The 26,339-nt window shown below is 51.7% G+C and overlaps 1 protein-coding gene across 1 annotated transcript; it reads right to left on the reverse strand.

The window, feature by feature from the left end:
- Window positions 1–26,292, reverse strand: CCNI (cyclin I). Its single transcript, XM_035324155.1, has 7 exons — window positions 25,938–26,292; window positions 15,596–15,752; window positions 7,831–7,965; window positions 3,433–3,507; window positions 3,117–3,257; window positions 2,059–2,289; window positions 1–1,684 (listed from the first exon to the last, which is right to left on the reverse strand). Exons 2-7 carry the CDS (start codon window positions 15,707–15,709, stop codon window positions 1,226–1,228), a joined length of 1,155 nt encoding a protein of 384 aa, XP_035180046.1. The 5' UTR covers window positions 15,710–15,752; window positions 25,938–26,292; the 3' UTR covers window positions 1–1,225.
- Between the last annotated feature and the right edge of the window lie 47 nt (window positions 26,293–26,339).

Below are 26,339 nucleotides of genomic sequence, written 5' to 3' on the forward strand. Positions count from 1 at the left end.
TCCAGGACAACTTTCTTTATTGCTACCAGAAGGCTTTCATCAGTACAATGGCTCCAATACAATACCTTCCTCAGGGCTGTGGAGAGAGCTTACAATTGGGACAGGTCATTCTGAGAAACAGAGGTGTAACATTTAAAAGAGACAAGCTTTTAAAGGTTTTACTCTTGGTTAGAAGTTACATGAACACAAAACTCAGGGTTAGGGTCTCTTGGTTTTTTTTTTTGTTCTTTTTTTTTTTTTTTGTGACTGATAATTACACACCTTTCAAACCTCAGGCTGCCCAGCGCTTCACCACATGGTGCTGGGCACATGCTAAGCTTATAAACACACGGGAAAACAACAGACTTTTTTTTTGGCAGAATTTGAGGTTTACACTTGATTTAGAGCATCGAGTGTTGGTGAATATCCACACTGAGTGCAACATTTCCTGGTGCAAACAAGAAAAAATACCGTTTTTGTTGAAGTGATACAAAATCTGTTAACTGCTTTCTGTGCTTGGAAACAGTTACTGCTTAACTGCAAGGTACAGAGCTGGGTGGCTGGCAGCCTAGTGTTCTTCCAGAGTACGTTCACACTCCTGTGGTAAGTGTGGAACAGTTCGCAAGCATTGTTTTTGTGTTTTTCCTAACCTTTCATTTAAATCCAGTTTTTAAATATTATCACATTTAAACACCAAAGTGCTAACAAAACAAAAAAAGGCCTTTTTCTTTAGAAAGAAAAAAGAAACCTGTCATGAGAATACAGAACGTCATGCACAAGACTTGCAAAGAATTAAAAGAGAAGCAAGCAGAAAGAAGAGCAAGGAGCGGATGGAAATCAGATCAGAGAGGTGTTAGTTGGCTGGGAAACCTGGAACAACTCTGCACAACTCATGTGAGCTCTCGGACATGGAGAATGGGTTACAATACACAGGAGCAGAAAAACAGTGGAGCTGACAACACTAGAAGGAAACAATTTTTTGCTACTTTTTTTGTTCAGTTTTTGGGTCTTTTTTAAATTTTTATACTTTTTTGTGTTTTTAAGTGCTTAAATAGTGGAACTATAATTAGCCGCACAAGAAAAAAGATCAAAAAAAGGGCTGGGATATTTTTTGGGTTTTTTTTGGCTCCCTTCAGTTCAGCCTGACAAGGTATGGCCCCTTCTCCCCCCGCTGAGAACTCTATGCCAGGGTCTGTGTGGTTTCTAGAGTAGTAGCTACGGCGCAGCGGGTGGTGTGCGCTCGCAGCTACATAACAGACACCGGCTGTAAAGGTGGACAAGGGGAAGCGTTGCCCTCCTGCCTCGAGACATCAGCGCTACAAACAGAGCCCATATTTTCAAGAGCAACTACCTCTGGAGCAGCGTCTTCGTTGTAGAGACGTTTGATACCGTCGTAGAAGTCGTCCACTTCCATCTCTTCCACTTTGCGCTTGGCAGAGGCTTGCTTGCAGCCACTGGGAGCTGGCAGACGCTGGTAGAGCGCGGCTGTAGCTGTGACTGGCACTTCTGGCCTGCCGTTGTCCTTGGAGAAACCTGGCCCTGGGACAGAGGAGGGCTGGCATTTGAACGCTCCTCTGTTACAGGTCACCAGGGTGTGCTGGAGGGGACTGTAGACATATACAGAATTGGGCAGCAGAGAAGACTGCAGAGTGGAAAGGTGATGTGCCACAAGCTCCCGGCAGTGGATCAGCTGTGAGCTATCCATCTGGAATGAGACAAGCAAAAACGTTGGCATTGCAGGACCGCTGCCGTGGAGAGGACCGGCTGTGCGTCAGGACCTAGGGCTTTCTCCCTGGGATGTTTTCTCCCCGGTGCAGGGAGAGAACACGTGCGTCAGGACACACGGCTGCCTTTGTCACCTACTGGCCACAGTCGAGACAAAGTTTTTGCAGAACTGCCCCAGCACCAGTCCCCCCATCCAGGAGCAGAACCGTCCTCACAGGCGTGTTACTGCAGGCTGGGATCAGCAGCTACGGATCCCAGCCCCGGCTGGCCGTGTCCCTGCAGCACTGAGCGAGATGCAGCCTCTGGGACACCCGGTCCCTCCCTGCTGCGACGCCGGGTGCCAGCACCCCTCACCTGTGCCTTCTGGAGCAGCTCGATGATGAGAGCCAGCCAGTCAGGGAGCAGCTTCTCCAGCTCCAGGCTGACAATGGCCAGCGCCAGCATGGAGCCCTTGAACTGCAGCAGCTGGTAACAGGCCATGCAGTGCAGCAGCTGCTTGGTGAGCACCGCCACGTGCTGAGAGGGGCTCAGCTTGCGGAGGCTGGTCAGAAGCTGAGGCCTGTTGGACACCGCAACTGCGTGGAACTGAGAGGGAAAACAAACACGTGAGGCCACTGGGGTCACCAAGGGGCAGCCCCCCACGCGAGGTCAGGTCAGGCCTCCAGAATGGCAACTGACGCATCCCTGATGCGTGGAGATCCTGCAGATTAATCCTCAAGGCAATTTCCAGATCATGGAAAAAGCAGCAGGGTGCTGAACCCACCAACAGCTGGGCACAGCCTTTCTGGCAGGGCCTGCCATCCTACACATCGTCTGCCTGGGGTCTCTGCAAAAGGCCATCCCCCTCCACCCTTCTCGACAACACAGGTTTGGCAGTTCAGCTGGCCCAGACAAAAATCCTCCTCAAGTAAGCCAAGAGGATGAAAATCAACGGAGAACCTCAGGACACTTTCCTTCCTTTTATCTTTCATCCAAGAATTTCATTCTCTGGCCTGTCTCTCTGCAGCAAGCACCAAGCACACCCACTGCCCAGCAGCCATGCATGCTCCTCGGTTCCTTTCTCTCTTCCTGCCACCTGGCACTTTGAGCAAAACCACTGGCAGTAAAGATTTAGGAGCAAGGTTTTCAGGAGCAGTGAGTCATGGTGTGCAGCTCGACATGCCTCAAGGCAGGGCCAGATTCCTGGATGGCAGGCCTGCATTTCAAAAACTGCCCCTGAAGCGGCACAAGTCTCCTCTGAAATTTTCTGGCAAGGCTTTTATTTTTACATCAGAAACTACTTGTATGGAGGGATTGGAACCACGTCCTGAGGTCTTCGCTACCCTACAGATAAGGTTTTTTTTCAAGATACCTCTTGATACAATATTTACACCCACAGACACCAGAGAGAGTGCAAATAGCCCCTTATTTACAATGTGAAGGAAATCCAGTGGCGTTGCCATGTGAAGATCCCAGTTCAGTTTATCCAGGATAATCTTCTCCATTCTGCGAATTTCAGCTGGAGAACAACCACAGAAGCTATCCCGAGCCAACACCTTCAGTACTGGAATCCTCTGCAAAAGCCAACACAAAGAAGAAAAGAGAGAACCCATTATTACTATAAAAATCCCAGAAAATGCTTCATTCCTGCCCTGGCAAGCGTCAGCTGCCACATGCAAGCAAAGACAGGACTCGAAGAGCATATATTCAGACACTGCTAAGGTACTAAGAACAACCAAAAAAAGTTACCTCATCTTCCTCAATGGTCTTTGCAGCAAGGAAGAAGCAGCTGATTGCAATACAGTTCAAGTACTTTGGACGGGCCTACAACACAGAGGAGCAGAGAAGTCGCCCTGAGTGTGACGCAGAAATGATGCACGCCCGTTCTGCGTGGACATCCTAAGAAGCAGGGTCCCAGCTGCCTGTGCACCGCGTTCTAGATCAGCAGGCTGACCTCCAGCTGCAGCACGGCGGTGGCAAGCTGTACCGAGCACAAAGCCACGCTCCATGACGTCAGGCAGGACAGAGATCTGCCAGCCCCGTGATCGGAATTGGCACCCACTGAGGTGCAGCACTGGAGTGGAAAGAGCTCGTTTTTAGGCATTGGAGTAGAAACAGGAAGGAGAAAAGCAGAAGGGCCAGATTATCATCTGGCATAAAACCATGGCCATCCCACCTATCAGCAGAGCATTTAGTGCTGCTGGGGGTCAGACACAAAAGGAACAAAAACAATTAAAAGAATTTTAAAATGCTGTCTTGTCTATAGAAGGTAAAGCACCCATTTAAAAAAATAAAATACCACGAATGCTATTTCTTACTGCAGTTCTCAAAACCAAGACCCAGGAAGTATTAAGGGAGAGCCGGTCCCCTTTACAGTGAGTTGCATTAGGCAAGGTAAGTTGGATTTTAAAGGGAAAAAGTGATTTTTCATACGCATTAAAAAAAAGTATGGGACTTGATGTAGGCGAATAAGAAGAAAACCAGCAGCGTGCATGGGCTTGTAGGTATTTGTGTAGTCCCTGTGATGGGCCAGAGTAAGTGCTCAGAATATAGTATCACGGCTGGAGGTTTTACTCAGTAGCAATCTGTCCGTGGGCTCCTCTGACAAAGGGCTCCGCTCCCAACATCAGTGTAAGAATACCCCTGTCCTTAGTGGCTGGGGGCTAGGAAAGGCGAGGCGCTGCTTCTGAACCCTGTTACAGCTGAGTGGGCAGACAGCTGCAGAGCCATGCCCCCACCTCCTACAGCCTGCTGGCAACCGGTCCTCTCCTGTACACCTTATGGGATTCCAAAAGCAAAGGTGAGTGAAAATCCTGCACTGAATGTAAAAACCTAACCTAAGCTGTTGCCAGGTTTAGTTCTTGCTGGGTACGTTGTAGTAGACAGAACAGAGATACGCGGTAGCTTAGGAGATCCTGCACATTACTGTCATGAAATCCAGAAGGTTGTTTCAAGGAAGCCACAAGGGAAAGACACGGGCTTGTTTCCAAATTAAAGATGTTTAATAATATTTAGCCACAGCTACTTAGAAGGACCTTGCTGTGCCTGGAGCTGTGGCTTCCTACCACCATTTAAACTTGAAATTAAATATTTGCAGGGAATCCACTCTTGGGGGGTGGTGCCTGTGCACGTGTCTGCATGTATGTTCAGGAATCACTGAAAGCGAAGAGAATAAATTCCTTTGGGGCAAGACTGGAACTTGTTCCTCACTACACAGACTGGTTAGAAGGAAATTACCAAGTGAGCATAAAAAATCTACAGCAATAAAGGGCTCCAGGTCAGTGTTCAGGGGAAAAAGAACCAGATGTATAGAGCAGGTTCCTACCATCAGGCAAGTTCCTACCATCACCAGGGCTAGGGAGGTGATCGTCCCCCTGTACTCAGCTCTGGTGAGGCCGCGCCTCGAGTACTGTGTTCAGTTTTGGGCCCCTCGCTACAAGAAGGACATGGAGGTGCTCGAGCAAGTCCAGAGAAGGGCTACGAAGCTGGTGAAGGGCCTGGAGAACAAGTCTTACGAGGAGCGGCTGAGGGAGCTGGGACTGTTTAGCCTGGAGAAGAGGAGGCTCAGGGGCGACCTTATCGCTCTCTACAGGTACCTCAAGGGAGGCTGTAGTGAGGTGGGGGTTGGTCTGTTCTCCCACGTGCCTGGTGACAGGACGAGGGGGAATGGGTTAAAATTGCACCAGGGGAGGTTTAGGTTGGATATTAGTAAAAACTTCTTTACTGAATGGGTCGTTAATCACTGGAATAGGCTGCCCAGGGAAGTGGTTGAGTCACCATCCCTGGAGGTCTTTAAAAGACATTTAGATGTAGAGCTTAGGGATATGGTTTAGTGGGGACTGTTAGTGTTAGGTCAGAGGTTGGACTTGATGATCTTGAGGTCTCTTCCAGCCTAGAAATTCTGTGATTCTGTGTGATTCTGTGAAGTTTATCCTTCCCATGAACAGTAAATATGAACCCTCTTTTTCCCAAGTGTGCCCCTTCTAGAATAACCGTGTCTTTTCCCCAAGCACATTAAGCTTCTGTCTCCCATCCTGGTCTCCTACAGGAGCCTCGATCTGCCTCCTTCACTCCTCACCAAGGGGCGAGTGCTGCTGCGCATGGCCACAACCACCGCCAGCTGCGGGTTAACGGGTGCTGTGCAGTCATCTACAGTGAATGCCGCTGGGCCCCCAGAGCGGGATGGTAAGAGCCATGGGGCAGCCAGCCTGAGCACGTTCACAGTGAAGGGAAGGGACAAGTTGTCTTAATAATAAAATCCTGCGTGGTAGTGCCTGGATTTAAAAAAAAAAAAAGGAAAAAAAGGAAAAAAAGAGTTGAGCTGCATGAGTGGAATTGAGTGGAATGATGACTTTATGGGAGAGGAAAACAGGGGCAGGGAGTGTAAAGCCCTGAGCTGTTTGAATAATGCTCACCCAGAAGGAACACAGAATGAGCTGAAAAATCCCTGACAGAACACCTTTCCACATTGCTGCTCACTGCCTGGAGCATGCAGTGAACTCTTACTCATTTGCTCATACTCTCTTCGTACACTCTTTGGCTGCTGCAAGTAACTGAAAGAAAAACTGTACTCACGGGCATTAACTGTTGGGGGATTTAAAGTATCTTTTTCCCACCTTAGTATTTCAGTAAACCAGCCAATTTTAGGTCTTGAAAATAAATACTTCCATGACTTGTAACTTAAACATTATCAACATTTAATAGTGCTTGAGTAGGTTAAGGGCTGATGTCACTTGCGTTATACTGAAACCAGTCACATTGAAATTATGTATGCAGGCTGCAAATGTGTTTTTCAGCTTAGATTTCCTAAGCTGTGTTACCTACCCGGTAGTGTTAGTAATGAGATTAGACAACACGTGCAGATGAGGCTGCAGATTTGCCAAGCGCAGGCTGTAACTGAGCAAATATGGGAAGAGATAAGGCTACCCAAAGCCTGACCTCACAGCTCAAGGCCAGGGGTTTTGGGTTGGCCCATAATTTGTTCAGTCGTTTGCATGGGTGCAGAACACACCCCAAGCTCAGCACTTCCTATTTGTCGCCATGGCAGGCTTAGAGCGTGACTGGCTGACAGGCAGAAGAGCAACAGACCCCAGTTGCAGGTATCCCAAATGCTGATTTTTAACTTTTTTTTTTAATAGTTTCCATGACATCCCAATCTTAAACCAAGCAGCCATGCCCATTCTCCGCTCAGTACAGCTGACATGGCTGGCACCCACGCTTGTTTCCTCCCCGTCTCCTTCACCTCTGCCTGTGAGAGCTGACATCAGCCTTCAGGTCCCGGTCTGTCGGGCTGGCTGTAGAGCACCTTGGTGTCGAACAACAGCTCCCCCAAAAAGCACTCACCTCTGGCTGCATCTTCCCCCATCTCTTCAGTTTCCTACTTGCCAGGCCCAAACCTGTCCTCACTTCTCCATGCCCTCCAGCTAGTTCACTGCTAGCCGGTGCTTGCAGCAGTTTGAGGTGACCCACATGAGACTAAATACAGTTTAAACGCCAGAAAAATTGAGAGATGGGAGCAGGGACTTTCCCTGACTTATCTGTAGGAGAGGGCACTGGGCCTGCGTTTCTGACTGTGGGCTCATGGGCATTTCCCTTTAGCTGCATGAGTCAGGTTAGTGTAAGGCAGAGACTCTTCTCTTGTCGTTTAAGGCATAACCTCTGCTCAGACTTTCTGAATAAGCCATCGCTAGCTGTAATTTAGGAGACGGGTACTGTGGGAGGGCAAATTCAACCTTCAGACCAAGTTAAAAGTGAGCATGTGGTTGAAGGGCAAGGGCGTGTCTTTTCTTTTAGGTTAAGATATTAAATGATGAGGTGCGTTACATGAAGGAAATGGGCAGAACAGAGGAGAAAGGGAAGGGGGCCTTGGCAGGTAAAAGCACTGGGTCAGTTCCCCAAGAATTGCGTGTGCTTGTCAGTCAGCCTCCAGAAGTGCCTGGTGGCAGTGTGTGCTCTCAGTTTCATAATGCAAAATTTGGTGCCCGGAGTAGTGCAGGCAGCATCCTGTACGTGTGTGAGAAAAAAAGGGTGTGAGAGGTGAGTGGGGAAGCAAGCATTTCCATACGGCCATGCCACTGGGACTGCACACAGAAATAAGTGAGTGGGTATTAGGAATCTATTTCAGTTTATGTCTCTGCAAATATTTACCTTTACCACAGCTAAAAACCTGTCCAAAAGGCTGATGGCCAGGGCGAGCGTTTCTGGATAAAGGTGGAACTGGTATTTGAGCTTGGCCAGCCACTGAATGACCTCATCCCTCTGCTTTGGAGAAATGGCTACGTCCTGTTGGAGAGAAAAACAAACTATACTTAAACACAGGCTGAGCGAGGCAGAGAAGACCAAGCACTGTACTTCTGCAGGCATTATTCAGCACAGAAACAAAAGTGCCTTTTGGAAAGGTGGTGCCCTGAAGCAGCCTGAATCGCCGCTTTGTTCTCACTGTTACCCCCACCCTGAGAAATCTGCTCTAACAGCCTTCCTCACAGCAACCCCAGCCTGGCTCAGAAATGTTACTCTGGGGACAAGAGGAAGGGCATCTTGTAGGTTCTCAAGTACTGAGGGTATTGTGCAGCTCAGCTCTAGGACATTTCTTTTTTTAACCCTCCTTAGAACCACTCAGATACACAGAAAAGCCCAGCTTGAAAAAAAGCAGACATGCCACGGCAGCCAGGCAGGTGCCCAGCTCCTGACAGACAGGAGATGGGAGGGAAATGAGTTGGTGATTTTGAGAGGAAAGGTTTGTTTTCCTTCATATCGTGGGGATATTTTAGCTCAGAAACTGTTAAAAATAGAAAATTCTAAACAGAGTTCACAAAAGACCTTTAGCAGTCCAGGTAACTGAGGACCGGGGTGAAGCAGGTACAATTCCAACTAAAAATTGTTGGGTTTGTGGTTTTTTCCTTTTTGGCCTAAGTCACCATCATTGATCTTTTTGGACAACAGCTGAATTCCAGCCACAGCCACAGACTAGTCACTGACACCAAACCTCTCCGGCTTGTGCTCTGGATATCTACAGCTTCTGCGAGCCTTTCAGTTCAGCTGAGCGCACGCCTGGTCTCGCTCCAGCTGGGATTACTGGGGGTGATCAGCCAGGATGTGTCCAGAAGTGAGAAGCGAAGCCAAACGCATTTCCAGTGCTCCGACAGGGTCCTTATGCTCTCTGCAGCGGTTTGGCTGCAGCCGATGGCTTAAAGGAACGAAGCCGAGTGAAATGCTGGCTGCCAGGCTGCTGTGGAAAAGAACGCGAAGGGCTTGCGCAAACAGAAATCGCTGCTGGGACGGGCTGTCGCTGTCTGCCCAGCAATAGCAGGGGGGTTGGAAAGCAGCACAGTTTTAGAAGCTGCAACACCCAGCACTGACGCAGAGGAAGTACTTCAGGCCCCATCCATCGCCAAGCTCCCTACCATACGCCTCGCACAGCTCTGCTGAAGCTGCTCCCTCAGAGCCCGGAAAACCATGAAAGCAGAGCGCTGGAGGCAGAGCTGGGGCTCCAACAGGCCGCCAGCCTCACCCCTTGCTAACACCTTACTGCTTGCAGCAAGCCGTCCTTACGCTGTGCTTTATTTCCCACTGGTGCCGAGCTCCCTTCCACCACCAGAGCTCCCCTCCACCACCACGTGGGACAGAAGGGGGGAGGGCGGCCAGGCTCAGGCCCTGGGGCTGGATTCGGGGCTCTGGCTGTGTTACTGCTGGGCACCGGCACAGGTCCCACCAACAGGCAGTCACAACAATTCCCTTGGAAAAATTAAAGTGGTAACACCGCTACTGCGGCAGTGATCTGGGCTAAAGATACAGGGTTGTGTAATCAAAAGCCGTTTCTTCCAGCTGTGCTGGCTGGTCTAATACAGAGATGTTACCTCTGCCTGCACAACGCGCCTTCAGTGCTCCCTCAGGTGCTCCTGCAGAGAACAAAGCCCTGCCTTGTTTCTCTTCTGAAGCCCCGACTGTGCAACGGCGTCAGCAGGATTGTGCCCTGCTCCGAACGGCCCCTGCTCTCAGCTGGGACCGCCAGACCCACCTGGCCTGCACAGGTGAACATGAGACACTGTCAGGAAAGGGAGGAGCGGTGGCTAAGATCAACTTCCCCACCACTCTATTCATTGCACCTGTTTTTCAAAGGAAGGCGACAAAGCCATACAAAAGGGCTTACAGCCCCAGCCGGGTTTGGACAGTATTGCAGACTTCAAAGGTTTCTAGCAGCTTAAAGGATTATTTTGGAAATGCAGTAGCTGGGTGAATCCAGGAGGTAAGCTCTGTGTGTCTATCGGTGACAAGCCAAACGGAAACCATCCCATCGAACAAAATAAACGTGATTGAAAAACCTCCCTGTGACTCCTAAATCACCGCCCTGGCCCAGCAGCTTACTGGTGAAGCCAGCAAGGGCGGGCTGGGGCCTTTGTCAGCGAGGGGAGCGGTGCACCGCCACTGCTGCAGGACAGCGGCCTGTCTCCCCTACTTGCTAGACAGCTATATCCTGTACCGTACACTATATATATCTCTGTGCACTGCATACACACTATACAACTTTCTCCTCTCTTGCTATGAATCTGCTGCAGCAGTGGGGGTGAAAATGGCATCTCTTCTGCTCACCCCAGCACCCTGGGGGGGATTTTTTCCATCCCCTTCCCCTCCCCGCTGGCAGAACCAGGCATCAGCTTCAGCAGCTCCAGCCATGTACGTCCTGGCTCAGCCCTGCCTTCCTTCCGCCTGCCAAGGCAAAAGGTTGGGCCTTCTCCTACAAACAGCATCTGTGAAGCGGGGCAGGAGGCCTCAGATCGTCTTGCTGTGCTGCTGCTCAGTCTTCAGTCCTCCCAGGAGCCATCCTTCTGTCTCCTCGCTCTTCGTGGGCACTGAGGCCAAAAGGCAAAATTTTGGACTCGGGTGTTAGCTTAGGTAAGTGTGAGGCCACAACGGAAGGAACAGCAATGTACACCCAGCCCCTGGTAGCAACCGTCCTTTCCTTGTGAAAAAAAGGTGTTTAGCCTAAACCACTAGGTAACAGAGCGTCTCTAAGCAAGACACGAAGTCCATCCAAACAACAAACAGCCCCACTCAGCACCACGTTCCTTGAACAACTGCAGGGTGAACCTATCCAGGTGCACGTGACCAAGGGAAGGCTTCAAAGCCAAATCTGGCTTCTTAAAAGCTGTCAGGGGGGAGCAAAGGAAAAGAGGTGAGCCCTGAGCCCTGCTGTGGTGTAACGCCCAGCCAGCGGGACCTTGCTCTGCTCCAGTGCTCAAGGTGAGGGGGTGGCATTGCTTCCCGCAGGAAGTTGGGGTGAAACCCAGCCTCCTCCCATTAGCACCATTCCCCGGTTCATTACGGCCCGATTTAAGAGACAGGCGAGGGAATGAGAACTGTTCCCAGAGTTTCCTAGACGGATGGGTCAGTCATTAACCCAAAGGTGTACGTCTGCCATCCTAGCATCACGAGTAAGAAATACAGCGCTGTAAAATTAATTAAGCTGCGAGGTCACTGTTCCTTGAGTTGTACAAAATTAGAAGCAAAAATGAGATGGCTGTGGCTGAAAGTAAAAAAAAAAAAAAAAAGTCCCTCTGGGCTGGAAAGCAAAAGTTCCTCTTTGTTTTGAGGTGCTTTCCGACAGACGTCTTCTGCCACTCTGTCTGCCTCTGGTCATCTCTTTGTCTTGCCACCACAGGTCTGTGTTGTAGATCTTATCTCCAGGGTGGAAGAGCACGATGACCTAACACAGAAGTTTTAATTAGTGAAAACTAAACAGCGCGGGCCCAGGCCTCACGATGAGCCCCTCTCCCAGAGCAGCCTGAGCCCATGCAGGTGCCCAGGAGCTCTCCTCTGGCCAAATCTCTGTGCAGCTATTTGCAGAGGGGCCGCTTGGCTCACCCCAGCAGGAAGCCAGCAGGCAGCTGCACGGTGCACAGGGGATTTCAGCGCCGGTTTGCTCTGCAGGGACAACCCCGTGGGGCACAGGCAGGGCTCTTTTGTGCCAAGTGCCCGACGGGGTTGTGCTGAGTGAAGAGGCGCAGTGATGCTGCTGCACTGCCTTAAAATAACACTTTCAAGCTGCTCCGCACGATTACAGCCGTTAGCTCATAGCTCCCTCTTCACCTGCCCTGCCATGGGGACTGACAGTGCTGTGTAACGTGGTAGGCTGAACACTCCTGCAGCAGGATTCAGCTCTGCTCTTTAACTGCGCTCCCTTCCTCCGGCTCCATCCGCCTTTCCCCCACTCGGCACCTCCATAAAATGATGAGGTTTCCGCAGCTCCTTCCTCTCCTCCACCTGCAAACACCTCCGTCCCCCAGGGGGTCGGCCGGAGCAAGGGATGGACTGCTGCACGCAGCGAGCCCTGCCTGCACCAGCTTGAAACATGAAAGCTGAGGACCCCAACAGGACCATCAGATGTTGGTGAGGCCTTGGCAATGGAGAGACCTGATCTGATCTGCTCCCCACTGACCGACACCCCAACCTCCTTGTGGTACGAGCCAGAGGCCATGACTCGGGCCCCACTGTGCTTGCACAGCACAAATCAGCTGTAACACCACCTCAGGACTTCTGGAAAATGCAGTCTAAATAAAAACATTCTCTCTGAACTCAAACATGACTCACTTTTATTGCTGCCTAATCTAAGAAAAACACCTTACCTGATAATTTCTTTTCTTTACTGTCTGCTGTCCCAGGCAGAGATGTTTTGCTCTTTCCCCTACTTGTTCCTGCCTGTTCCTGCTGTAGGCCCATCTGGGAGCACGCAGGTGACCTTTATCAGCACTGGGAGGTTTCAGAAAAGGGCAGCAGCAAACATCGCAGCCAAATCGGCCCCTATTTGGGTCTCGGGAACGCCTGTTGGACACCAGTGACCCCCAGCCAGGCCCGCTGGGTCGCTTCCCACTCGTACCAGCTGGGAATTCGCGGTGCTTTCCTCGTGACGGCTTTCAGAAGTGGCGACCTGCAGGGTGTGCACAGAGCCCGGCGGGGCAGCAAGGAGCTCAGGCAGCGCAGCCTCCCTCACCTGCACACTAACGCGCACAAACGCCGGGCGGAGCGGTCACCACGCAGCGTGCCAGGAGAGCTGACCGCGCTCAGCTCGCGTTGTTTCCCCAGACTGGCGGGTCCGTCAGTCGGCGATTCACCCGCAGGCAAACGGGCACCAGAAAGAAGGTTAAAAGACCTACCCAAGGGCACGCGGTGAGGCAGTGGAAAACTGAATAAACTGAGGGCTCCTGGTTCCTCGGGGTGTACAGGGGCAAACAAGAGGACAGAAAGACACAGAACAAAGGAGAAATGATAAAAGTGTACTTCTAAATAAAAATAAAGATCTTGGCTTACACACCTCTCTGCTGCAAAGTTACTTGGTAACATGCAGAAATCAACCTTTGACCAGTCTTTACTGCTTGATTTCCCAAACTTTAATCACATGAAAACTTCTGGATGTCATCTGCATATTGTATAACCCAAAAGAAAAAAGAAAAATAAAACAATGAAAAAAAAAACCAACCAAATAGATTCAGAAGCACTGGGAGGGCTCCAATCTCAGCCCACCTGCCTTCTGAGGCTGAAAAGCCCCTGTGACATCTGGCTTTGATATGCTGCAAATAGTTGGAGCCAGCAGTGTGCATCTGAAGGAGGAAAGCTAAAAGAAATATACATTCCATCAGGGAATGGGAGCTTTCAGACCAAAACTGAAAACTGAACAAAAGAAATCATGTGCACTATCAAGACAGGAGTCCGCAACGGATTCTGCATCCTGTACTAAAAGTGTAACGTGTCTTCCTGTTTCTGTACCCAACAGTTTCTTTCTTCCTTTCAAAGATCTCAACTCTGGCACATATTTAGAAACCGAATTTTTGTTTTTAAACACTAGAACCAAAAATGTCTCCCAGAGAGTCAAAACAGAAAGTGTCCTCCCGAAAACATACTTGTGGCGTAGCTCCAATCTGATCTCTGGTTTGTTTGCACAGGCACTCACGTTTTCTCATTTGCAAACCAGATGACTCTGTTAAAACTCAGCCGTGTCAGTCTACCTTTGCAGCAAGGAATGGAAAGTTACACGTGCTTCAGGCTGCCAGATCTGATACACGCAGGGACGCGGCTCTCCTGACTGTCATGGGAGACAAACAACAGCTTCATACAAGTGAGGTTTAGGCTACTGCGGAGGTCCTCGGAAGAGAAATGGATGTTAGGGAATCTGACCTTCTTCCAGCTACTACAGAAAACAGGTAATTGACACAACTTCAGTGCCTGCAGCGTTGCCAAGATGTGTACTGCACAAGGGAGGGAACACGTGACAATTTGGAAAGCCGGGTGTCAGGAACCGGAGGAACAGAAAGAAGCATTTTACGTGACTACAGATGCAGGGTTCTCAACGACTGGCGTGGCAAGCCAGGACTTCCCCAGAGCTGACGGCTGGGTTTATGTTCTCCCTTAAAGCTGACCTCCATGTGTTTTACACACGTGCACCCAGAAATTTCATTGCAATTTAATGATTATTTACTGCTAGGAGACACCCAGTACTGGGGCATTCTAGCTGTTACCTCGACACCTGAACTGACATGTAGGCAGTGCAACGACAACAGTTTTGGAGGTGGGAATCCTGTGAAATTGCACGAGGGGAAACTCAGCTGCAGAGACACGAAGGCCTCAGCGTGCCGTGGGCCAGGACCTCATCTCAGGGGGCGATAGCACGGCCCTGCGATGGCTGCCTGATGCCGGCAGTCACCAGGGCAGGATGGTTTTGTCCCTGTGAGATCTTTGCCCAAGAATCTGCTTCAGTTACGCTCTGTGTGTCCCTAGTTGTCTTGTTGTACTGTAATCTTATCTCCCTGGTCGCTGGTTTACCATAAACCAGGGTCCTGCATCGTATGGGGCCTGAAGACAGCCACAAATACAACACCCCTGACAACCAGGTCACGTGTTTGGAAGCCTAACTGTGGACTAACAAAACTAACACCGAGCCTTTAAAAACCTATTTGTTCCTACAGAGCTGCAGCAGTTTGCCAGGCAGGAAAGCCGACCGCGGCACTGATTAGCTTTGACAAGTGCTGGCTGACATCCTTGTTCGTGCGAACATTTCGTGTGAATCAATACGAGCAACCCTGGATCAGCGGGGTTATTTCTGTCCACACCAGCAGCAGCGCTGCAGGAACACTGAGGTTAACTCTCATTTCTCATCAACTTTCCTCTCGTTTCACAGTCTGTTTCAAACAAACCTCATGGAGCTCACAGGCGTTTCTGAGTGCACGCACCAGACAGATGCCGGCTGTGCAAGGAGCACAAACGCAACTCAGGCTGGAAAAAGCAGTGGGCAACAGGGCCCTCTTAGCTGGCCCTGCCCCAAAATTTGGGCAGGAGGTTGAACCACGGACCAGGGCTCTTCCTGAAGCAGGCAGCGCCGTGCCGAGTCAGACCCTCATCCGGCCCGTGTCAGTACAGCTACAGCCTGCCCCGCACACCTAGGCTGATTCGCAGCAGAGAAAGAAAAGGCGGCAAAGCCAGGCCTTCCCCGTGGATGTGCTGCTGCAGGAGGCCCGAGCTAGGCGAGTGAGAATGGTTCGTGGGACGTCGCTTCATGTGGAAGGCAACCAGCACTTCAGCACTGTTAGTGGTGAGCCCAGTCCAAGAGAATGAGGCCGCTTCTCAGAACTGTTGCAGAGCTGGTGCCCGCTAGAAATGTGTGTTAATTAATCCAGGCACTTTGTGAAATGAGTTTAATTACACCAGTACACGTACGTGCTTTCACAAGCCACGTGTCCTGCACCCCGACTGCGGGTCTGTCCCTCGCAGGGAAAAGCACCCGCTCGTTTCAGAGGTGAATTTCCCAGTCTCAGGCAGAAGGTGACCCCTCATGCAACAGCCCGAGTTGTTCCCCAAAAATACACCAGGGGACACTCTCATTCATGCCTTTACCGAGAGGAAGGGTGTGAAGAGCAGACATTACCTGATTGGGCTGAATTTTCGGCACATGTGCTTTCCACATTTGAGCTTCCCTAGAGATTGCCGTCTCCAGAAGGAGAGACAACCTCTGGCTCTCCAGGGGTCCTGAAAACTTCATGGTAACCCTTGGATCCACCTGCCACCCAGCTGGATACAGCTACCTGCAAAACCAAAGACAGCCTGGTGAGACACGGAGCCGTGCCACTGGGTAAAAAGAGCAAAAGAAAGCACAGAGGTGACTGACGCCGCAGGGACTGGAAGAGGCTCGTCTGTACCGCAGCCAGCGACCAGCCAGGCACTTGGCAAACCCTCCCAAGGAAACCCAAAGGGGATGTCCGTGAGTTGGCTGCCCTGGCCCCAGTCCCCCTAAGCTAAAACCAGCCGGCCCAGGAAGCTGTGACTGACGTTCACACGCTTGTCCGACATCCCGGCCCCCACGTCTCATTACTCTCCTCAGCCATGGCAAGTCCTGTGCAAAGCAGAGCGACGTTTGTTTGGGAATTTAAACGGTTACGAGCCGAAGCGCGACCAAAAGAGCAATGTTTTCCCTCTCTGCAGCACGGTTTGTAGTTTCTCACAGAAGAACCCGTAAAGGGGCTCTCCTGGGCCCCCCTGCCTGAGCATTAACAATACGCCAAGAACTTAAAAACACTTTGAACTTAAAAACAAAACACGGAGAAGTTTTTTTCTAAGATTCCACCTTGTACTTTTAAAGAGAGAGACGATGATCCGACCAAAAAGGTTATTTGAGTTGTGCTAATACTTCCTACCATTACTCTGTCTGCACATTTCTTGACAGCATTAAATCACTTAGGCAAAACAATTCTGCCCTGAAGGGTAAATCCATGGGAAAGTTATTTAAACTTTCAATTCCTTTTGTGAGCTCTTGTGAAATCTGAAGCAGGTGGATATTGGCCAAATCCTAACCAGGGTATTTCATGAAGAGCAGCCTGTTAATACAGCAGCTTACGCCGCATCTACAGGAAACAAGACAACGTGCTGAAAAAGAGAAAAAAAGCAAAGTTCGCCGTGAAAACAAAAAGACTTGACTTAGCGTCGATGACAAGAGCAGCTCCGAACAAAAGCAGATCCGGAGCCATTGCAGGTTTAAGGGAAGCGCACGACTACCACTTCTGTTACTTCACAAAGGTGAACCTGCACGAGGCACGGGGCAGCACTCGAGTCCCACTCACTGCCATGTAGATAGATTTTAAGTGGCAAATCAACTTTGAGGCCTTTGGTACTGAACAGAAACCCCTCTTTACTTGGCTGTTAGAAAAAAAATGCTTCTCCTTGAGGACGGGCAGGGCAGCACTAGCTCGGCCCAGCCCTGAGAAGCTTTCTAGCCTCTCAGTGTACGGGCCCGAGGTGAATGGGGCCATACACGAATTTTTGGCTGGAGGGAAAGCCTTGGATCAGGACTCCTGACCAGCTGGAAATGCTCTGAAGTGTCTCAAAACAGCCCCCACCCATCCCTGTGGACTCAGTAACCCCTCCACAAGGTTGGCAAGAAAAATTGCAGGCCAAAGCCAGCATCCTCAGGTGCTTTCTTCTGCTGTGACAGACGGTGGTCCCACCGTCATTATGACAGAAACGGGTTTCCCGGTCCTCTGGGCCCATCCTGGTCTTGCTCCTGTCTTTTTTCCCAGTTTGGGCCACGGGGCTGTCTCCAGAGACCTTTCCAGAAAACATCCCTTTGCTACCCCGATCCTTCCTGAGGCTCTCCCTGGGCTGCAGCGGCCGGTCAGCATCACGAGCAGTAACGGCAATGGGAAAAGAGGAGAAAATAACCTTTCCTTTCTGCAGCAGGGAGGTAAACCAGGGAGGGCTGAGGCACGGTAACCTTTATAAGGAAAAAAAGGAGAAGAATGACGCGCTTGAAAGTTTTTCTTGGAGCGAGAGTGGTGCGCAGACTTTTCCAGCACCGAGAGCACACCAGGCAAGTCGCCAAGCACCCCGAGGGCTGAAGCTTGTTTGCATCTAAATTTACATAGCTCTTCATCAGATAAATGCACACCATTAAAACAACAACAAAAAATACAGCATGCCCTACGTGTATGCAGTTCTGCAACTATCTGCTCCACAGCCCCACAGCTGCAGGAGAAGGAGAAGCTGTGACAGTCAGATGAGGCCGCCACAGACTAACTCGCCCCCGCTTTCTGCCTCCGTTTCCCTGATGTAAAATAAAACTCAAGCTCCAGGGTGGTTTTGTTTCTGTGGTCACTTCGGGAGTTTTGAAGCCACTGTTCAAAGAGCTCTCCGTTTCTTAATCTTCAGTGGAAGGTCAAGTTCCACTCACATTTCTGAAAGCACAGTCGGAAAGTTAGGAAGAGGGAAGGGAGCCAAGTGAACACATCGGCTTCGGTTTGATGTCTCCTGTGAGCAAGGCCGCGTGCTGCAGGCTGCATCTTGCTCTGAAATTTGAGAGTCAGATCTCTGGCATGAGGTTTGCACTGCGAGAGGCATTAAAGTCACCAGCCTGTCCATTAAACTCACGCTGACCGGGGCCATAAAACGTAACCCATCTCGTGAAGATGTCCCTGCTCCAAGCTCTGAGCTGACGTTCCTTGAAGAGCGCTTTCAGCCTCCCCGAGCCGCACGCTGCCGAGCGCTGCGGGCTGCAGGTTTCGGAAGCAGTTTGGGGTTCGCTGGAACTGGGGCGGCCGGCCACCCAGCCGCTTTTTGGTCTGCGGCAGGGGGGTGCTTGTGCAGGAGGCAACGCAGCTGATCTGTAGGCTCTGTGATCGCTTGCACGGCCAACAGAAGGCGGCTCTCGCAGACAAAAGGTGCAGCGGAGGAATGAATTACCCTGAATTATCCTGGCAGAGCGAGCTCGGCGTTCAGCTCCTCACCGTCCCTGCCTGCCACAGCTCTGCTGTGCCAGTGTGACAGCCATGCACTGTGAACGAGATCACCAAATCGTTCAGGGCGGTTATGAAAACCTCTTTTGTTTTGCAGTGGTTTTTGGTCATAGATCATTTCGTTAAAAAAATAATAAATAATAATAATAAAGGACAAAGATTTCTAGGATTAGAGACAGCCTAAGAGCTGTTGCCTTTGTTTCGCACATAAAGCCAGGTGGGCAATTTGGCAGGAGGGGTTATTCCAACAGAGCTCATCCACCACGGGCATTTCTGCAGACCTCGTCAGTATTTTCAGCAGCCAGCAGCCAAATCTGCTTTGGCTGCAGCGAGCAATAACACGATCTTACAGATGACCCAAAAACAAGACTTTTCGGGGTGGGGGAGGACGGTGAAGCAGAAGGAGGAGAGGAAGGAGACGGAGCCCCTCCGAGCTCCAGCCGGCCATCTGTGATTCCCAGCCACCGAAACGTAGTGTGCACTGCTAGGAGGAACCATCTCCCTGCGAGTTGTGATTAGAAATTTCAAAGCTGTGGGCGGGGGGTGGGATGGATGTTAATTTTAGCATCTGGGGCTTTCTCTCGGCTTAACTCCTTCCTCACAATTTGCTCCAGGCAGGAGGAGGTATCTACAGCAATGCCTAGGTCTGAGAGGGAAAAATCAGCAGGCATACACGTCCTTCGCAGTTTTTACATCTTTTTCATCGCGGACACCAGCCCTAAGAGGACAACGCTCCCGTGAGTGCCTCACTGCTGGAAATCAATGCCCAGCTTTCTGTCCTTTCAACCTGACAAAGCACAACGAGAGCTAGCTGCGGAGGACAGGCAGGGGTTAAGAGCAACGTTCGGCTGTTTGACTTGCGGAAAGTAAGGCGTGCTGTCGCCTGGTTAGTGGAACTGCCTGGACGGAGATGTGAGACAATATATGTGAGCGTTTCCAAGTTAAGTGACCAGGGAAGAAGTGTTTGGGGATGCAGTTTCAAATTTCGCCATCTCAGTAAGCAAGCGGATGGGCAGTGATGAGCTGACTTCTGTGGAATGAATTAAAATTCAAATTAATTTCCCCCAGAGAAATGTAGGGATCTCAAACGTAGGCATCCCCCAGGTAGGCATACGACAGCGCACCTTTACCAAGCGGCGCGTCGGCTCGTGTGTAAGCAGCCAACAGACCTAAATTCCGAGAGAGGCAATTTTATTCGGGCTGGAAATGAAGAGGGCCCTTGCCATTTGTCTGCATGACTCACCCAGAGCTAACTCCCACAACCTGCTACAAAGGGAAGTCTGTAAGATATTTTGGCAGCATCTCTCAGGCAAGCTCGTGTACATCACACACTCGCCACTTCTTTTCCTCCAACCAGATTTTTCCAGGGAGTGTAAACAAATGTGACCTCATTTTAGTGCTGGCTTTCCAAATTTAAGAACTTCTCCAAACATCTCGAGGACTCGAGACTGATACAAGCGTTCCCCTATTTAAGGGACGCTGAAATGACATTTCCCGTGGTAGGGACTTCTGAAAAGCAAGGCAGGAGATGAACCCCTGCCTGAACTCGCAGACAATGTCCCCATTCTTTCCCCCGAGAGGCAGGCACGCTTCCAGGTCCCTCCTGCCCTACCCCTTCTCCAGTGGCGCCTGCTGAAAACGCAGGACAAGGTTTGCAGCTCCGTTCTGCCTCGGCCAAGAGTCCGAGCAGCATGTGCCCAGAAAGGCCTTTGGTAGCCAATGGCTTAAACCGTGCTGTGCCACAGCGCGCCGGGTGAGGCAAACAGGCTGCTTCAATCAAGCTCCTTCCCCTTCTGAGGCACCGTGTGGCAACGTCCCAAAGCCAACTGCGGATAAAAGGTGAACGCAGGATCCAGCCCTAGGAGAGCAGCTCCAGCTGCATAACGTATGTGTTTGATGCAAAGAGGAGATGAAACTCAATATACTTTAATGAGTTCTGCTTTGAGATTTTGGTTTATTTGAACCTAAAAATCAAAGGAGAAGTTATTAACCGATGGAGGCTCTTTGCCTGCATGGATTAAATTAAGCAAAACAAAACCCTAGCAAACCAAACCCCCTCATGCCATTTTATGAACGCTTGCAAAAGAAACGCTTCCATTTTATACCCCTTCAGCACTGCGGGCTCATCATCTGGCTGCTGATAGGCATGCAAGATGCCTCTTGAAGACATGAACTCCTCACAGTGCTTATTAAAGTCAGCCACGGGGCTCAGGCGAATGTTTTGGTAGGAATCGGCCCCGCTGCTGCCTGGCACGCACATCTCCACCCTCGGAGAGACGCGCTGCCAGGCCAGGGACGTGACTATGCCAAGTGACACCCAACTGTGGGGCCTCGCGGGGACAAGGCCCCCGCTCATCGGGGAATGCCCAGGGACCCCGTAAGGAAGGCAGAGGTGGCTGCTGCTGCTGGGGAAGGAGGTGAGAAGCCACAAGGCTGTGGGCCAGAGGAGGCTCTAACGAGCGTAACGAGCTGCCCCTGATGAGGGAGGGTCAAGCATCCGTTAGCCAGTGCTCGGGAGAAGTCTATATAAGAGGGTGGCTTGCAGAGCACAGCTACTTTGTGGGGTGAGTGTGAAGAAGGAGGCTGCTAGCCCTGCACCACTGGAGGGGCTGAGGTGCAGCCCTTCCCCGGCAGCTGTGGGAGCAGCAGCCCCTGTAAGGACCGAGGCTCCGAAGCAGTCCAAGCTTGGGACAGGCACCAGGACAGAAGGGAGATGCAGGATTTCCTGCTGGCAGCCACGCCAGGGCTCCTGTGTACAAACCAGGCTCACCACCCTCAGGGTTGCAGGGGAACCAGGCGTGCCGTCAAGCGCAGGATCTGGGCTGTACAAGACCACCAGGAAAAATGGTGATTGACACAATGCGTGACTTTCTGAGGGCATGTCAATAAAATGGGCCTGAAGTGGAGTCACCTCCAGCACTGGCATGTGAGCGAGGAGGTTCCTACAAGGTACCCTTATGGAGAAATGCCCCAAATCCTTTCTGGGAAACCAGCAAGCTGTGGTGCCTCTTGGAGGTGCCAGTACTCCACGCATGGACTGTGGGAGATAAAGGTGAGGAGCTGGAGGTGCGGGTCCTGCTGTGGGGCTGCGATCCTGTGGGGGTGGCAGGAGCGCTGCAGTGGAGTGACCCAGGTTCCTTTAGGAAGGCCAGGATGGGAAGGTGAGGGGACTTCAACCACCCCAACATCTGCTGTGGAGGTGATGCAGCAGGGAATAAGCAATCCAAGAGGTTGCTGGAGTGCACTGACAACCTCTGAGCCAAGCGACAGGAGAAGCAGCAAGGAGAGGAGCTCTGCTGGACCTTGTACCCCCCAGCAAGGAGGGGCTCAGTGGGGGCGTGAAGTTCCCAGGCAGCCTTGGCTGCAGTGACTGTGGAGCTCTGGATCCTGAGGGCAGGGAGAAGGGGAAAAAGCAATCTCACAGACTGGGATTTCAGGAGAGCAGACTTTGGCCTCTCAAAGACCTGCTCTGCAGAGTCCCAAGGGATGAGACCCTGGAGGGAGCAGCTGGAAGAGCAGTGAGGTGGCCTAAAAAATAGCCCCCAGCTGGGCCCAGCAGGTGATCTGTGGCACTGTGCTAATGAGTGGTGTACCCCAGGTGAGACCCCAGATCTGGGAGCCCCACAGCCAGAGCTCCTGGGGGGTCTCCAGCCAAGGGCCACCACAGTGATGAAGGGACTGGAGCATCCTTCCTCTGAGAAAAGAGGGCGCTGGGCCTCCAGAGATCCCTGCCCACCCCAGCCAGTCCGGGTTTTGTAGGCTCAGCAGTGGTGAGGATGCAGCTGTGTGCCCGGAGCGGCTCATCAGTTCTGCAGGCGCACACAGCCTCTGGAAATGCTGAAAGCAGAGCAGGAAGCTTTTTTTTAAAAAAAAAAAAGGAGGGGGCAAACCAAACCTGGCATTATGTAATGTCTCGCAGCTAGCCTCCTCAAAGGAAAGGCAACACATGCGGAGCACGATCCGCTTCTTCCACCACCAGTGTAACCTCTTCTAAATCACAGCGAGCTGGAGTAAGTCACTCTGAGAAAAATCAAGCTCACAAAGTCTAAGAGCGAGCAGCAACTTCAGAAAACAGGGCCAGAGGCTTTCCTGCTTATACAAGCTAACACTCTGCAGACAAGGGCCAACAGGCTTTCAGGATGCAAGGCATCACGCACCGCCTTTTGCACAGTGTAATCCCCCGAAACCAAATAAATACAATGCCTCTGTGGGCAAAAAGGCTGGAACAGGGCTCGGCGATAGCGCTTTGTCATTTGGAAGCAGTCATTAACGTAAATGAACAGCAACAAAACCAAACAAGTTCTTACCCAGTTCAACACCCACATCCAAAAAAACATGCAACTACAATGGCTCAATTCCCCTCGACAACAACAAAAGAAAATGTTATCTGAAAGCATAAATGCTCAGCAAGGCCAATATTTTGCTCTGCAGACTCTGATTGGCTTCAGGGTAAATTATCAGTGATTACAGCTAATACCAGGATACAGTGCGAGGCACTAAAAAGAGGTAATTATGAGGAAATGAGAAATTATCTGCTGTAGAAACAATAGATCAATTATGAGGTACAGCACAGTAGCTGCGGAGCAGCATTCTTAAGCTCTGAGGGTACTGTCTCCTCTTTCTCATTAACCAAAGAGAACCCACAGTTATAAAGCTTAATTATCCTCCAGGAGCATAAGCTTGCGGTCTAATTAGCTTCTTGTTGAGACAATATAGAAAAGGACCTAATTCCAGTTGTCCACAAAATAGGATGGCACAGGCTCATCTCTCCCGCCCAACCAGCGTGAATTTAATAGCCTCAGTATCCCTGATTCTGGACCTAAAACCAAGAATCCTCGGCCCAAAACAAGCTCAGAGAAGAAACCCTGGGTATTGATGAAGAAAACAGCGTGTCCGAGGGCTCAGCCCCTGCAGAGCATGTTGTGCAGTCCCCCTTTGCTGCTATCACACATACAGGCGCGTTTGTGGCTATTCCCTGGAGGGAGGCTGCGCTGTGCTTGATGGCAATGTTGTTACGGCAGTTGTGTCCTTAAAGGAAGCCGGCTTTTCAGCCGCTCGGCAGCCGTTCCGAGCAGTTAAACCCCAAGGCTTACAGGCAATATTACAGCGGGAAGGTAAGTGGTGAAGATTTGGGGGATCAAGCCAAGAGACCAGTGAAGCTGAGAGCAACCCCTGCAAACGACCAGGATCTGCGTATGGCAACAGCGCAGCAAAAGGCACAGCCTCTGGCAAACGGGGCGTGCAGCACCTCCCGTCATCCTGGCACAGCACACGTTTGATGTCTGGGCTGCTGAGCAAAACGAAGTATCTGCAGTAACATGTTATTTGTCAGGGAGCGTGTAGGGGAGTTTATTGCACACCGAGCGCAAATCCCCTTTATGGCTACCAAAACGGCGTTGGTAACGTTTGCAGTTAGCAGACGCGCAGGAAGGGAAAACTTGAGACTGCATCTGCCTTGTACTCCGAAGGGAGACACCTGATATTTTCCTCACATCTGAGTGACTTCATCTTGTTTTTTTGGCCTTCAGAAACAGCTATTATTGTCCTGAATTCTGAAAGAAACTATTCTCCATTGTCAGTGAACCAGAATCCCCCTGAAATCCACCTCCTCGATGGGTTTCCTGCTGCTTTGTAGGAGCAGGTGACAGCAGCTGGGTGTGCAGCATCCTTGGCCCCACTGGGATCTAAGGGGAGTACTGCAGTTTGTTCCTGGTCACGAGAGGACCTTCGGGTCCCATGGTTGGGTTTCACTGTCTGGAGACGCATGATTTCTAACCAGAACTTGCTCCTTGCTCAAGCAACCAAGTCCTAAGGGTTGTCATTTGGCAGCGAGAATGCTCTGACTAGTTTTGGTGAAGCCAGTAGCCCTGCTCAGCCCATACTGAACTCCTCCCCAGCAGGCTACAGAGCAGTGTGAAACAAACAGCAGGCTGTGCTCCTCTGTCACCCAGGTTAAAGATATAATTTATACCTGTGTGACAGCTGCACCAAATCTCACTTCCTAAAAAGCACCACATGAAAAACACGAAGATTAAACCTGCAAATACAGGTGCTCCTGAAAATCCAGTTCAGTGTGAGGTCATGTTTAGCTACTGCTTTTTAGCAGGGTGCTGCTGTGGATGTGCAAAGGAAAGCATCCTTTGTGTGGGCCCAGGGCGGGACGTGTGCTGAAAGAAACACAGCACCAATGCTGGGCGTGATCTCACTCCTTTGCCTCTGCAGGGTAAGCTGGGGAGCAGGTAAGAGGGGAAAACATGAGACTGAAACTACAGGGGTGATGCTACAGCTGCAAACGCCTGGGTCCAGCTATGGACTTGAAAAGTTTATCCCAGGGTGATGATATGCCAAGACATCAGGTGGCCTCACGTTTGGACTGGTGTGTATTTAAACCAGTAGGTCTGTCTGGGTGGTTGTGATAAATAATCTGAAAGCAGGGAGAGGACACACTTTGGAAGGAAAACGCTGACTGCACCGCAGTGTTAATGTAAGATGTCAGCCACATAGCTCTGGGTGCCGCGCTGCCCCAAAAAACCTAGGTCCCAACCCCTGGCTTGCCTGTTTCCTCATACAAAGCCGTACCAAGGTCTTTGGTGTGCAGGATTAGGGATGGGTGAGCTACAGCTGCTTCCCTAACACAGAGCTTCGGGAGCATCCATGGGGGCCGGCTGCAGCCCCATGGGACAGCGGGAAAGCCCAGCCCCAGCAGGCATCCTCAGAGCAGCACCTTTTGTGCAAAGGCAGAGCAACATCTGTCAGTCGTGCAACGATGCTAGGACAGAAGCCACCTTGGAGAAACTTTAAATAAGGCCAGCCAATAAGCAAATAAAGCTCTGGACTGGGCCAGAACATACAGAACAGGAAGGAGGCAGGAGGGCCGTGGTGAAAGGAGCATCTGAGATGGGGTCTGCTGAATACCAAACTGTACACGAACTCCGAGGAGGGGTGCAGGGAAAATTGAAGTATAGATACATGGGGAAGTTCAGCTCCTGCTGGGGTGAGGCCAGATCGGCTTCCCACATCCCACACCAGGGTCTGTGCAGCCCCATGCCCTGGGGATGAGGGCAAGCCACCCCGGCCCCGCAGTCAGAGCAAACCTGGGTCAGCCGCAGGGATCTGACAGCGAGCCCTCGACATGAGGAGACGGAGCGGCTAGCTTCTGGAGCCGAACCGCTGCCCAGCTGGCAGAGCCCGTGTGCAGGGGGAGAGGTGGGCACAGCCACCCGCCCCTGCGAGGCGGTGGGGGGCTCGCAGCCAGCCCCGCACCGCTCCGGCTGCCCGACCCCGCGTCAACACGGAGCTGCATGTTCAAATGGAGCCTCCCGCCTGCCCCCAGGGGCAGCAGCAGGCCGGCGCAGCCCGGCACGACTCGCACAAAGGCTGGGGCCGGGCGGCGCTGCCTCGGGGGCACCCCGGGGCCTGAGGGGGACGCGAGGGGAGCCCCCCCCGCCCGCCCGCCCGCCGCCCCCCGCTCCCGCCCGGCCTCACCTCCCCTGCGCGGCGGCGGGGTGCCCGGCGGGGCCTGGCCATCAGCAGCCCATGGCGGGGCGGCGGCGGCGCCGGGGGCTCCTCCGCGGCTTCTTCAGCTCCGGGCGGGCCCCATGGCCGGGGCCGGGGCCGGGAGGAGGAGGAGGAGGAGGAAGAGGAGGAAAAGGAGAGAGGCGGCGGCGGCGGCCGGCGGGTTCATGTCGCCATGGCGGGGCGGCGGCGACGGGCTGCGAAGGGAGAGGCGGGCCGCCGCCGCCGCCGCGCGGGGGTCGGAAAAAAAATAAAAATAAAATAAAACGGGGGGGAAAGGGAAGGAGGGGAAGGGGAGCGAGAGGCAGCCCGCAGCCAGGCGGGGAGCAGGGGAAGGGGCGGTGCCGCGGCTCCCCTCAGGCTCTGCCCGCC

This window comes from Oxyura jamaicensis, chromosome 4 (genome assembly GCF_011077185.1).
Source record: "Oxyura jamaicensis isolate SHBP4307 breed ruddy duck chromosome 4, BPBGC_Ojam_1.0, whole genome shotgun sequence".
NCBI classification, from domain to species: domain Eukaryota; kingdom Metazoa; phylum Chordata; class Aves; order Anseriformes; family Anatidae; genus Oxyura; species Oxyura jamaicensis.